The sequence below is a fragment of the Elgaria multicarinata genome, chromosome 4 (assembly GCF_023053635.1).
Source record: "Elgaria multicarinata webbii isolate HBS135686 ecotype San Diego chromosome 4, rElgMul1.1.pri, whole genome shotgun sequence".
NCBI classification, from domain to species: Eukaryota; Metazoa; Chordata; class Lepidosauria; order Squamata; family Anguidae; genus Elgaria; species Elgaria multicarinata.
Genome location: NC_086174.1, coordinates 147526417 through 147540390, shown reverse-complemented (window position 1 = coordinate 147540390; position 13974 = coordinate 147526417). Strand labels below are relative to the sequence as shown.

Here is a 13974-nt window from a genome sequence, read left to right as displayed (position 1 = left end):
CCTCTCTACGAGAGGGAGTGGTCCCAGACCGTCTGAAAGAGGCGGTAGTGAGACCACTCCTGAAGAAAACTTCCTTGGACCCGGAAAATCTTAGTAATTACAGGCCGGTAGCAAATGTTCCATTCCTGGGCAAGGTCCTTGAGCGGGTGGTGGCGGGACAGCTCCAGACACTTTTGGATGAGACTGATTATCTGGATCCATTTCAGTCGGGTTTCAGGCCTGGTTTTGGCACGGAAACAGCCTTGGTCACCCTGTATGATGACCTATGTCGGGAGAAAGACAGGGGGAGTGTAACTCTGTTGATTCTCCTTGATCTCTCAGCGGCTTTCGATACCATCGACCATGGTATCCTTCTGGAACATCTGGCTGAGCTGGGAGTGGGGGGCACTGCATTGCAGTGGTTCCGCTCCTACTTAGCAGGACGGCTCCAGAAGGTGGTGCTTGGGGGACATTGCTCGGCCCCGTGGACTCTTCGGTATGGGGTTCCACAGGGGTCGGTCTTGTCCCCCATGCTGTTTAACATGTACATGAAACCGTTGGGTGCAGTCATCCGGAGTTTTGGAGTGCGCTGTCATCAGTACGCTGACGACACGCAGCTCTACTGCTCCTTTTCAACTTCATCAGGTGTGGCTGTGGATGTGCTGAACCGGTGCTTGGCTGCGACAATGGACTGGATGAGGGCTAATAAACTGAAACTCAATCCAGACAAGACTGAGATGCTGCTGGTGGGTGGTTCCTCTGATCGGATGGGGGGTGTTCAACCGGTTCTGGATGGGGTTGCACTCCCCCTGAAAGAGCAGGTTCGTAGCTTGGGGGTTCTCCTAGAACCATCTTTGTCACTTGAGGCACAGGTGGCCTCGGTGGCACGGAGTGCCTTCTACCAACTTCGGTTGGTGGCCCAGCTACGCCCCTATCTGGACAGGGATAACCTAGCTTCAGTTGTCCATACTTTGGTAACTTCCAAATTAGATTACTGCAATGCCCTCTACATGGGGCAGCCTTTGAAGACGGTCCAGAAACTGCAGCTTGTGCAAAATGCGGCGGCCAGATTGATAGCTGGAACAGAAAGATTTGAGCATATAACACCGATTCTGGCCCGCTTGCATTGGCTGCCTATATGTTTCTGAGCCCAATTCAAGGTGCTGGTTTTAACCTATAAAGCCCTACATGGCTTGGGACCACAATACCTGATGGAACGCCTCTCCCGACATGAACCTACCCGTACACTGCGCTCAACATTTAAGGTCCTCCTCCGAGTGCCTATTCCGAGGGAAGCTCGGAGGATGGCAACAAGGGAGAGGGCCTTCTCAGTGGTTGCCCCCCGACTGTGGAATGATCTTCCCGATAAGGCTCGCCTGGCGCCAACGTTGTTATCTTTTCGGCGGCAGGTCAAGACCTTTCTCTTCTCCCAGGCATTTTAACAGCATTTTAACAGCATTTAATAACGTTAAGTTTGTTTTAATGGACCCCTGAAGTGTTGTTTTAAATGAATACTGTTGTTGTTTTTATACTGTTTTTATGTTTTTTTAAAAAATTTGTATACTTTTAATGTCTACTATTTTTAATTGTTGTAAACCGCCCAGAGAGCTTCGGCTGGGGGGGGGCGGTATATAAATGTAATAAAATAAAATAAATACATAAATTAGGGTCTGATGGTAAAACCTTTCCCTGTTCTTCCTGAGTTAGTAGTTTTAATAGATCTGAAAGAGGGGAGAGAGAGCAAATGTTGTCCAAATTACAGGGTGCAGGGTGCAGGGGAGCTAGAAGGATCTCTTCCATGCTTCTCTTTAATCCTGTAGCATAATCCACCTGCAAATACCCCACTGGAAATGAAATATTTTAACATTTATCGAAAGAGTACCAGGTAAGCAGAGCCCTGTCTCAGTGCTCTGGCACAAATGGATGAGCAGGCAGGGCAAGAACCTAATCCACGACAAGGAACTATTTCTCCTCTTATACAGAAAGTTATTTTGGTGTCAGTGACTGATGGGGAGCCAGAGTGGGGGGGGAGGGGGAGGGAAGAGAAACGTTTTCCAGGGCTGAGTGAATCTAGCCTTAGGGATTTTTGTGAATCAGAAACGGGTAATACATTTAGTTGACAAGATCTCTGAATACGCTATCAAACCTTTCATTGAATAGGGAAATTTTATTTGGTAGTTTATTCACCGTAACACTGAAGGAAATATGAGAGTTGAAAGAAAAAGGATGGGTGGACACAGTTATGGGGGAGGGGGGGCTGAACCCCGGAGTCATCATGACTGCCCCATGGAGGAGGTCATGGGCAGTCAGAAATGATTAATTCTACCTTCCACAAGGGATGTTTGCTCCCAGAGTTACGTTTTCTACCAACCAAGAGATGACAGAAATCCAGCCATGGGAATGCTCTGGCAAGGGATTTTTAAGTTTGGATTGCTATGAAAACGTACGAAAAACAGGGTTGGATTCAGATTTATGGCGGATCAACTGCACTGATGGAAATTGACTTCCATACTCCTTCCTTCCTTCCTTCCTAGCCCCTAGAAAATGCTACACAGAAAGTTTCATCGCACCGGCGTTATACTGTGCAATCACTGTGAATTGCGTGCAAAGGATTCCGAAGTTTTCCAGCTTACAATCTGCTTTGACTGTGAAGCACTCCCAGGCATCCTGCTTTAATTGTGCTTCTTAGCAAAAAGAAGCGTCGTATTTTAGTACTCCTTTAAGAGTGAATCTTTTGTTGTTCTCCAAGCGGCCACCGGGGGCGCAGGAGGAAGATTTGATATTTGTAAACTTCAAATTAAACAAATGCTTACATCTACGTAGGTTTTAAAGATAAAGACATCAAAATTGGCACAGAAATAGATATTAAGGAGGGCTTTCAGCGTACCAAATTTGAATCGGATTGGGTCATCTGTTGATTTTTTTTAATGACTTTTTACATTCCCCCCCTTAAACCCTTTTTCTGATATGCAAAGGATCTTAGGAGTGCCACCGCTCAGGGTGTGATTTAGCTAACAATAACAATTCAAAGGATAATTCGAGGGAAGCGGCTATGTGGGATGAAGCTCAGAGAGTCAGAAGACCCTGCTGAATGGGGAGAGCTCTGGTGTGGGGGGCAGAAGTGGGGATTTCCCCAAATCAGGTGAAGGGAACTTCCACACGCAAAGCCGTTCTTCTTGAGGAAGATCTGTAATGCAAGCTTGTTGTTTTCTGACAAATTACATTCCAATCTGGACTAGTTAACCAGGGTTGTGGTGCCAGATATGAATCCCACAAGAACCAAACCATAGGTTTCACTTTTTTCTTTTTCTTTTTACTATGGAATGGCTGCACTAGCTCATTGACTTTATTATCTGGTGATGCTCCGTTCTCTAGATTATAGTTCTGGAGAACATGGTCAATTGAAGGAATGATTATGTTTTCACTTGTAACCAGACAGTGGACTTGCTCAAAGGAACAATCCCTGTTGAATGGAAAACTCAACATTTAAAGGGCAGTGAGATGAAGGCTGAGAAATGTGAGGGTATACACCTTTTCCTTTCTATGGGCAATGAAGGGGAACCATGATCAGAAGAAGCAAAAAGGCACAATGATGCAACAGAAACCAGAAACCTAAAGTAGGGATGCATAATTCCCTGCTCCTCAATGAGGAATTTGTAAATGAGTAAAAAAAAAAATCCTATCAGCGATCATTAATTACTGTTACGGTTATCATCAAGACCTTAGAAAGATCTTTCAGGATTTTTCTACATGAGGCTTTTAACCCGCCACTTTACCGAGGCCTCTGCTTCTGGATACTTTGGGGGATCAAGATTGGGTCCTTTATATATGTTTTTTTCCACCGGGGTCTTCTTTCTCTGCCTTTTTATATTCCCTGTTTCACAACCACTAGGTGCTGCTGCAGTATAGTGGAATTACACAAATACACTAGGGTATCATACTGCCATTCACAGATACCAGACATTCCTTGTAAGGGGGGGGAAGTAGGGCTGTGCACAGACCCCCTGATCCACTTCGGATCCCAATCCGCAACTTCTGGATCGGGTCTGCTCCGCGCCAATCCTCCAGTGGTCTGCTTTGCTTCGCTCCGGAGCTCCGGATCCGAATCGGAGCACCGCAGCGGTGGCGGCGGTGCTGCCAGGTAAGACCCTCTCCCTCCTCCCCCTTACCTGCGTCCATCTGCGGTCCAGCATCATCATCAACTGAGCCCGAGGACACAAACAGGAAGACCAGGCTGCTGCTGCTGCCGGACCGCAGACAGACACAGGTAAGACCCTTCCCCTCTGCCCCCTTACTTGGCTTTGCCACCGTCGCCACACCTTTTTTTCGGAGCTCCAGATCAAGGCGAAGGATCCGCCTTCATCTCGATCTGCTCTGCGACACTCCACTGCCCCCTGATCCTCTTCGCCTCTGCCTTAAGGGGAGGCGAAGCACCCCGATCCGCTTCTGCTTCTCCGATCCGAAGAGAAGCGGAGCACAGCCCTTTAAAAAAGCCTTAAATGGTTGCAAAGAATGAGAGAGGCCCTGGAAGGCCGTTGCTACACCTGCCTTTTTTCCAGGGATCATCCCGAAATCATCTCTGTGAATGCAAATGATATACAGGGGATCCCGGGAGCAGGCAGGGATGATCCCTCCATTTTCCTGGGATAAACCTTGGGTATAGAAAGGGCCGAAGATGTTGTCATGGTATAAAGCACTTGCAAACCTCCATGAGTGAGGAATCACGAGTGCACAAGAAATGCCTCATGTAGAAAGGCTCTTAGAGAAGAAAAGCCACTTCATTGGCTGATATAGCTAGCCAGCACCACTGATATTAAATAATGGTACTTAAGAAACTGTGTGTATCTATGAGGTTGTAAAAACCAGCCTAGTCCTTTAATAGATATGTAGACTTCACAAATGAGTTTTGTTTTAGTCATTTCGTATACAATTAAGCAAGTTAATTCAGCTAATTTCCTTTCCTTTTTTCCTTGTTGCATTTGTCTTGAAAAATATGCTGTATTTATGCATAAGTAATAAGACCTTTCCCCTGAATCTAGAATTCCACTTACTGCAAAGCACTAGGGTGCGACATTAGCTTTGTTTCATTATCACTTCACTAGTGCCAATAGTTGGAATGTCTTTGGGGGTTTATTAAATACATGGGGTTTGAAATAAGAAGTGTCTATGTCTCAAGCACCATCGACCAATCCTTTCCTCGCTGTTCTCATCTGTATGTGTTTAAGGGGAAATTTTTCACAGCCCAAATTTCCTATTGAAACCTCTTTCTTGGTAACTTAACCTCTCTTTGAAGAAGCATTGTGCCACTGCTGTGGATTTTGGGACCGGCCGATTAATTCAAAACCCGAAGAAACGCAGCAGTATTATTGCTGTTTGAAAACATCCCCCTTTTCCACTTTATGAACATGAACAATATGAAATAATACTTCAACAATGCACCGTAACATTCATGAATCCCTTCTGAATATAATCATAGTGTCAGAAAACCAGCCCAATGGCCCTGCTCTTAGACGCAGTGCCATGGAACCACATCCATTGTGCCAAACTGCAGGTTCCTCTGGAGATAGGGAATATCTTGACAGCCCAGAATAATTATAAGTGTGTGAAGACGCTGAACAAAGAGAATCATTCACAAAAGAGCAAAGAAATAGCGGCAAAAAGGGAAGACAAAATGAAATCGTTCAGGAAATGTGTTCATTTTCCACAGGTTTGTTATTACTTTTGTAAAACGAATGCAAATCTATGGCTGAAGAAAACTGCTGGAGCAAAACCCTGGAGAATGCAAGTTTTCAGTATTATCACCGAACAGGCAAATACCCTTATCAATGTCTGCATGCTGTACTTGTATTGTTAGAGAACCTCTTCTAGGAATACCTTCCCCCCCCCCCAGTCCATTCAAGTCCTTTACTTCTCTGCAGGGTGTTTTATTTTATTTTATTTCATTTTATTTTACAATAAAGATGTGCAAAAAGAGATTGCACAGACCATGAACTCTATGGAGCCTCTGATAACACCATTACTTGAGTCCACAGTATAGTGTGACCTGGAGTTGCCATCATGAGATCTGACCCAAGCTAAGCCTACAGACTCAGTGTCACTCTCCAAAGCTTCTTGTGGAAGAGTAATAAAATGTCATTTGTCCTATTCCATCCTTCTGCAGTGCCATAACTCACTTTTCTTTCTCTTCTCTTCTTTGGTTACCAATACTTATCTTAAAGAGGGCTTCCATGCCTACGGTCAGGGGAAAATTCAACAAATGGAACTTATTTCTGTTAAGATTTTGTTTCCGCCTTGGGTGAGCACCTCTTCCATTTGCTCTTCCACACTGTTTTTTGATGCTCATACTATATATATGGTCAGTTAGGCCACAGCTAGACCTAAGGTTTATCCTGGGATCATCCAGGGTTCGCCCATGCCTGAGCACTGGATCCTCTGAGCACTGGATCCCCTGTGTATTCACCTAGAAGAACAGATTTGACCCCTGGACAATCCAGGGATAAACCTTAGGTCTAGCTATGGCCTTATTGTGGGAAACAGGGTGCTTGACTAGGTAGGCCTTTAGTCTGGTCCAGCATGGCTCTTTCTTACATTCCTATACAAATTTGATAACCCCATTTAGCTGGGATATGGGACCTGCCTGGTTTACTGGGGTGTGTTGATTACGTGGTGCTTCAAGCAATCTGGATTTGGGTGTTTGACTTGTTGAGAAGTTTTTGAGGATAAACAAATGCTTTGCTCTTGTACTTTTTCTTCAAGGTTCCATGATGGAGGACTAGCATTATGATTTCTAAGATAACAGTATCCAACTGTGTCATTCTATTGGTGCAAATGAGGTTGCGCAAATGGAAACTAGTGTCCCAACAATGTGGAAGAGGGGAATCCAACTAAATTTCTGCTTGTGCAAGACATTATGCAGCAACTTAGAAGGAGTGGGCTATGTGCTCCACTAGCCTAATGCGGAAGTGCTTGCATATATGGAAGATGAGAAGATTATTCTGGAGAAGAGAAGATTGAGGGGAGACATGATAGCACTCTTCAAATACTTGAACCGTTGTCACACAGAGGAGGGCCAGGATCTCTTCTCAATCCTCCCAGAGTGCAGGACATGGAGTAATGGGCTCAAGTTACAGGAAGCCAGATTCCGGCTGGACATCAGGAAAAACTTCCTGACTGTTAAGAGCAGTATGAGAATGGAAACAATTACCTAGGGAGGTAGTGGCCTCTCCCACGCTAGAGGCATTAAAGAGGCAGCTGGACGGCTATCTTGTCAGGGATGCTTTAAGGAGGATTCAGAAGGGGGTTGGACTTGGAGGCCTTGGAGGCCCCTTCCAACTCTACTATTCTATGATTCTAAGATTTGACAAGGCTCCACTATTTGAGGTGCAGAATGACACTGCTGGATACTGCCCTACGACTCTAAACTGCTTTCACTTGCATCTACTCCTAGGACTCCATATCTTTTTAAATCTACAGCAAGAATGATGGAATCGCACATTCTTTCTGCCTTTTTCCCTCATGGAAAACACTGTTGCCACCATCTCTACAACTATCACTGCCTGGATTTACCTGTATACATGTTCATCACGGTAAGAATTGTACCATAAAACAAACACTCTCCAGGACAGACATCCTTAGATGACCTGAGTGTGGTGTTTTGTTGCACAGAACCAGGTGCTGAAAGGCTTGAGGTTAGCAACAATATGTGCTGTGTATATCATAACCCCAAAGAGTTGAACAGCCAGCCCTGAATGAGCCTGTGTCACAGTTAATTTGCGTGCATGGGTGTGGCAATGGCATGCTCTTACAATGGACTCGTCTGTCACTTGTTCTTGAAGTATATTGAGCAATGCTATACTCCACTGTATGAGCGAGGGCACTCTGGCTTTAGAAATATAGCCACCGCGACAGATTCAAATGTTTTGCTGTAACCACGACATGTCTCTGACAAGATCATGCTACCAATTCCTTCAAAGCTCAGAAATATTTGTACAGCCCTAACATCTGGTTCAGATTACACTGCATTTATAGGCCTAGGGCGGATCCGCACGTCGGCCCCAGAGCGCATTTATGCGACCCCAGGGCACCCCGAAAACGATAGTCTGTACTTGCCTGTAAAAAGAAACGAGGAAGAGATGACGATGATGACGCCGCCGACGCCGACGCCACCCAGCTTCCTGCTCCCCGGCCGGCTCGGAGAGCTCTTTTTGAAGAAGGCGGGGTAGAGAGCTTTTTCTGCTCTCCACCCAGCTCTCCATCCAGGCCGGGGAGCAGGAAGCTGGGTGGCGTCGGCGTCGGCGGCATCATCGTCGTCTCTTCCTCGTTTCTTTTTACAGGCAAGTACAGACTATCGTTTTCGGGGTCGCATAAATGCGCTCTGGGGCCGACGTGCGGATCCGCCCCATGTTTTAAATGTTAATCTTCCATTCAGGCATTTGAATAAAAAGCCAGCAGGTTCACATGCTGATTGTGAAGATCTTTCAAACTCTGACTAGAACTGGCACCTCCTTTGCCTTCTTTTAATTTTTATCCACCTCTTACTTTCTTCCCCTTTGCTTTCAAGCAGAATAATTTCTGTTCATCCTTTGGGTTGGGGAGAATAATTTTTTATTTATTTAGTTAGTTTATTTCATTATATTTAATATGCCGCTGAACGTATTTAAAATGCCACAAAGCGAATCCTATCAGGAACTCGGAAGCTGACAGGCATCCTATCCTATGCAGAGCAGGAGGAGTGTGGAGGCCATCTTCACTTCTGTGCACACACCCACACCCTGCTCTGCATTTTTGCTAGATGAGGTTTGCTGGATGGGGTTTGCTAGACAGGCTTTGCATTTTTTGCTAGATGGGCTTTTTCACCCTTCTAGCTGAGGGTCTAGGGTGCATAAGTGAAGGAGGCTTGGGAGGCTGGAGTTTTCTTTATATGCCAATCCCCTCCCCACCCACAGAACTGCCTCCTTTCCCTCCTCTCCAAGGTCATATTTGCAACCTCAGAGAGACAACCGGCACAGTTCTCTCTGTGCCAGGTGCGAGGGGGAGGGGCAGCAAACTCGGACTCCTGGGTCTGAGGTCGGAGCACTTTCTCCAAGCTCTGATCCAGGAATTCGAATAATCCTATCCCTCCCCACCTACTATACTCTGTCAAGGGACTGTAGGGTTGTTCCTTAAAATGCAATTAAAGTACAGGAAAATGTTGAGTGACTGTACTCACTTTTTTTCAACCACTGTACTAGAAAACTGAAAAGTACCCAATGTAACACTATTTTTTAAAAAAGTGGGGGAGGTTGGGGGTATTACTCCTGATCCAGGTAAATGGGTGGAAACCATTATTATCCAGCACAAGTCCAAGTCCTGCAGGGGGTATCTACACTACTGCTTTTAAAGCGCTTTAAAGCACTTTGAAAACGTTTTGAAAACTGTATATGCAGTGTGTCCTGGGCCCCAACAGTTGTCAAAACTGTTATAAAGTGCTTTAAAGCAGTAGTGTAGATCCCCCCACCCCAGAAGAAGGTAAATTCTTTATCTGTTAAGTTCTTTCTCGCTAACATTTTAGAGTTAATAAGCTTGTGAACAGGGGTGAGCCAACACAGACACTGTATACTTGGGCTTTCAAAAAGCTTTAGATGAAGTCCACGATCAAAGGCTCTGGAGTAAATTTATCAGTCATGGGATAAGAGGGTTTTTTTCCTTATTGATCAGTAACCAGTTAAAGAACAGGAAACTTAAATGGGGAGTTCTTACAATGAGGGAATATAAGAAGTAGGGGTTCCCAAGGATCTATATTGGGACTGGTGCTGTTAAACTTTTTATATAAATGACTTGGAGTTAGGAATAAGCAATGAGGTGGCAGTGAGCAGTGAGGTTTGATGATGGCAACAAATTATTCAGAGTGGCAAAACAGAAATGGACAGTGAAGACCTCCTTCTGTTCTCCTATCCTCATTGGGTTTCTGTGATAACAATCACCTCCATTTTGTGCAAACTATTCCTTTATCTGGCTATTTTCTACATCTTCACTGGCTATTGTACTTACTAAACTGCGGTTGTGATTTTTTTTTTTTTTTAAAAAAAAGAACAGTAGCTTTTATGGGTTAATAACTTGAGAATGAAATCTTGCCCTAAATTAATTAGCAGAAGAATTCTGCGCTAACTGGAGTGATTGAAAATTCAGCCTTAAGACATAAACATAAATCATACTTTTTATTATAAATTAATTAGTTCTGAACACAGTTACATTCTGACCTCACAGTTACTGAGGCAGAGTAGAAAAGGATGGTGAGAACACATCCTTTTACTATGCTTTAACTGCCCTCACTGTGTATGAGAAGGTATGATCAGCCCACGTTTTGGGTGAAAAATCTGTCCATTATGCTCTTAAGCTTGTGGCCTTAGATGTCACAGCAATACCTCCAAATGGAGGTGTCAAACTTGTCTAAAGCACCACGAGAGAGATGTGATAAAATAGCTCTTTTTGGCTAGAGTAAGGGCCTTCCTAGACGAGGCCTTAGCGCGCCTTCTGATCCGGTTTCCCTGCTGTGCGTCCAGATGACGCACAGGGGAATCCGGAGGCAGGCCGCGCTGAGGCCTCCTTCAACGCGCCATAAGCGAATGCGCTTATGGCGCGCTTTTTCCCCAGCTCCGGCCTCAGGCCGGGGCTGGGGGAAGTGTGGAGACTTCCGCAGCTTTTTGCGGCTCCTCGCGAAAAGCCACGGACCTGGCACAGCGCTCATAGGAGCACTGTGCCCATCGGCGGAGGGGTGGAAAGAGAGGGGAGGGGCAAGGATGGCAGGGTGGGTGGCATGGGGGGAGGGGGGGAGATCGCGCCGCGCGCCACCCGAGCAAACAGCCGAGCCCCCCCCCCCCCCGCGTACAAAAACTTTAAAAAAAACACTCTCCGTCTCCGGAGTCTTCGGGCCGCACTTGACCCCTTTAAACAACAACAAAAAAATGGTGGACGCTGCAGGGACGTGACGTCCCTGCACGTCGTGTGTGTGGAAGCCTGGGGGAGGCGCACTAACGGTAGCGCGCCTCGGCCCCGCCTCCCTGCCAGCATAAGCCGGCAGGTCTAGCAAGGCCCTAAGTGACTGGAGGACAGCAAGCAGCAACTGAGAGTTCATATGGGGATTAAAGGGTTTGATTTTCATTTATGTTTACTCTGGCAGCAAAGTAGGTCTTAATCTCTCTTTATAGGCAAACCCACTTGGCTGTGATTCAGGGAATTTGGTGTGCTGCTTCAGAGAAATCTACAGAGCGCTCCAGTATATAAAGCGTCTCCTGCCCATCACTTATGGTCAAAGCCAGGCTAATGGCGTCTTTTTTGGGTAGCTTCCCCTTTTTCCATAGTGGTGAAGTATGGCAAAGACTGTCATATTCAAGGCCAGACCCAGGTTTTGGTGGGCCCTCAGCCCAAATGTGGAAAGTGGGGTTGGAAGCAACTGTGAGGGAATTGTGAAACAATGCTAAGCAACCATTTCCATCAACTCCTCCTCCACAATATGTGTGATAGGGTGGGGAAAGCTTAACACGAATGATTTCTGCCTCCAGAGAGAAGCACACATCTACTGCCTCTGTGATGTGTGCCCACGGTCAAAGCTAGAATGGGACTCGGCCTGCATCGGCCATGCCTGTGTTCCTAGTTGTGCATCAGTGCTGAGCTGGGAACATGGGTGGCCACTTATAAATTACCAAAAAAAGAGGACAATAGGGGACAAACATTGGCATAAAATTTGCATATGCTAATTTTTAAGTATAGATGAAAATTTTAAAATTATTATTATAATTTAAAGGGAAATACAGTATTTTTCACCATAATGTAGAATGTTAAGGCCAGGTCACTTGTGTTCTTGCAGAAGGAGGATGCCTTCAAATAGGGACTGAACTCTGGCAGCTCTCTTCAAATTCAGGGCTGTCTTCTGTAAAAAAAAGGACACCTAGACACCCTACTAGTCTAACATTTCACTTGCTAGAGGACATTTCAGTGGAGGCATGGTGAAAAGGAGAAATATACCCAGAATTTAATTACATGGTAGGAAAGAGATAGAAAGAGAGGAGACGGCTATGAATAATAGAATATGACATTTCCAATGTGCTTTAAGGAGAACTGCCTTGTGGTGACTCATTTCTTTGCAGGGACAGTTTTTCAGTCTTATGTTTTTCAGCAGGGCTCCAAGCCTCTTTGACATAATTTTCTAGATGTAATGAGTGAGATCAGGGAGGGATGCATGAGAAAAGGAGGCCCGCAAGAGATCATTATTCGCCTCTTAGCCTCAAGGTTAATTATGTGTAATCCCTCTGACATCCACAGTCTACCCATGGTGTCAAAGAGGGATTTAAAGGGTCTGGAGTGGGGGATGCTGAAAAGGAGACAAAAAAGATTGTGGGATAGCCATATTTCAACATTGATAGGCAAATAGCTTATGCAACAACCATCTGTCAGTCATCCGTTTAGTAAACGTTCACATAAATCACTGCTGAAAAGCAGCCGGTGTATCTAGAGATGCTTCCTCAACACGGCTGTCTCCCAGGGACAATTTGGCTGTTCTATGAGAACATCTGAACTGGCCCCCTATCATGTGCACAACACACAGGAGGGAACAGGAAGGAGAAGTGACATTTGGACTTGGTGATGGAGCACAGCAAGGAGTAAATATGCCCACTATTGCCTTTTGGCAAAAAAAAAAAAAAAAAAAAAAAAAAAAAAGTTGCTTGATTCCTCTCGTAGTTCTTGGAGGTAATTTCCCAAATGTTTGTTCTAACACACTCGTAAAAATGAGGTCACCCTAATCTGATTATACAATGTCCATGTGAGTTTTTCTATGTTTTGTATACCGCTGAGTTTGTAAAAGAAAAGTGACAAAGTTCTATAATAAAGAGATAAATAACACACATTTGTAATAAATACACACACACATTTCTGTCGCAGTGTGTGGACAATATCTCAAGAAGAATGGCTGTCTTTTTCAAAGAGACAAATAAATGAACATACCTGTGGGGAAGAATTCATTCATTTTCTTCTTGTAAATTTTGTAGTCAACCTCCAAAAATACACACAAAATGACACGATCCATCTGTAGGAAACAGAAGTAAAGACTTACTAAACAAGGTGTTTCTTTTGCCTTTAGAGAAAAAACATTTACCGACTTATAGGTTAAGATGGGTTATGTGCATATGCCACAATATATCATCCACAGGTGTGTGTGCTCCCATAATAGCATATGTTATCTACTATTTTGGATACAAACATAGAAAGAAGGGCATAAATAAGAGTAAAGAAGTCAGAGGGCCTCTAGATGGCCATAGGCACACCACTCTCTCTCAGGCTTGCTCCCCTATCTGGAATATGAGGAAGAAGAAAAATAACACATATGCAATGCTTTGGACACTTGAAAGTGCTGTACAAATTGTAATTATGATGATTAAATCTAGGGCTGTGCACCCCCTCCCGAACCGCTTCGGAACCCAATCTGGACCTTCTGGATCGGGCCCAAACTGGTTCGGGTTGATCCGAACCTTCCCCAATCTGATCCGGAGTGAGATCCAGAGGTCCGGAGCGATATTCAGCCCCCATTTTGCCCCCTTCCCCACTTACTTGCCTCCGTGGTGGAGCCAGGTAAGCCCCCTCCCCTACCCCCCACTTACCTGGCTCCATGGTCCCTTGTGGTCCAGGCGGCGGCTTCAACATCGGTCCGGGCGGCGGCTTCAACAGTTGAAGCCACCACCCGGACCACAACAGAGCCAGGTAAGTGGGAGAGGGGGAAAAATGGGGGCCGAATCTCTTTCACCAACCTTTTGATTCAACCCCTTGGTACCTACCCCTTCCTGAAATTAAGTGCAAGCACATATTATTCCCTTATTATCTGAATTTTCTCCCCTTTCCCTTTTGATCCCATCTCTGTTGGATTGTAAACTCTATGAAGCAGGCATCTATTTTTTTCCACTTACATTACTCTAAGTGCCATGTGCACTGATGGCATTAAAGAAACAGGTAAATAAGCATACG

At 45.2% G+C, this 13974-nt stretch overlaps 1 protein-coding gene across 4 annotated transcripts in view; it reads right to left on the bottom strand.

Annotated features, from left to right (window-relative positions):
• MACROD2 (mono-ADP ribosylhydrolase 2) overlaps positions 1-13974 on the bottom strand; it is a 1544544-nt gene that overhangs the window by 191989 nt on the left and 1338581 nt on the right. For all 4 annotated transcript variants that reach the window (XM_063125349.1, XM_063125348.1, XM_063125350.1 and 1 more), the window contains one exon: positions 12961-13042. In XM_063125349.1, the coding sequence (XP_062981419.1) occupies positions 12961-13042 (82 nt within the window). The remainder of the gene's footprint in view (positions 1-12960; positions 13043-13974) is intronic.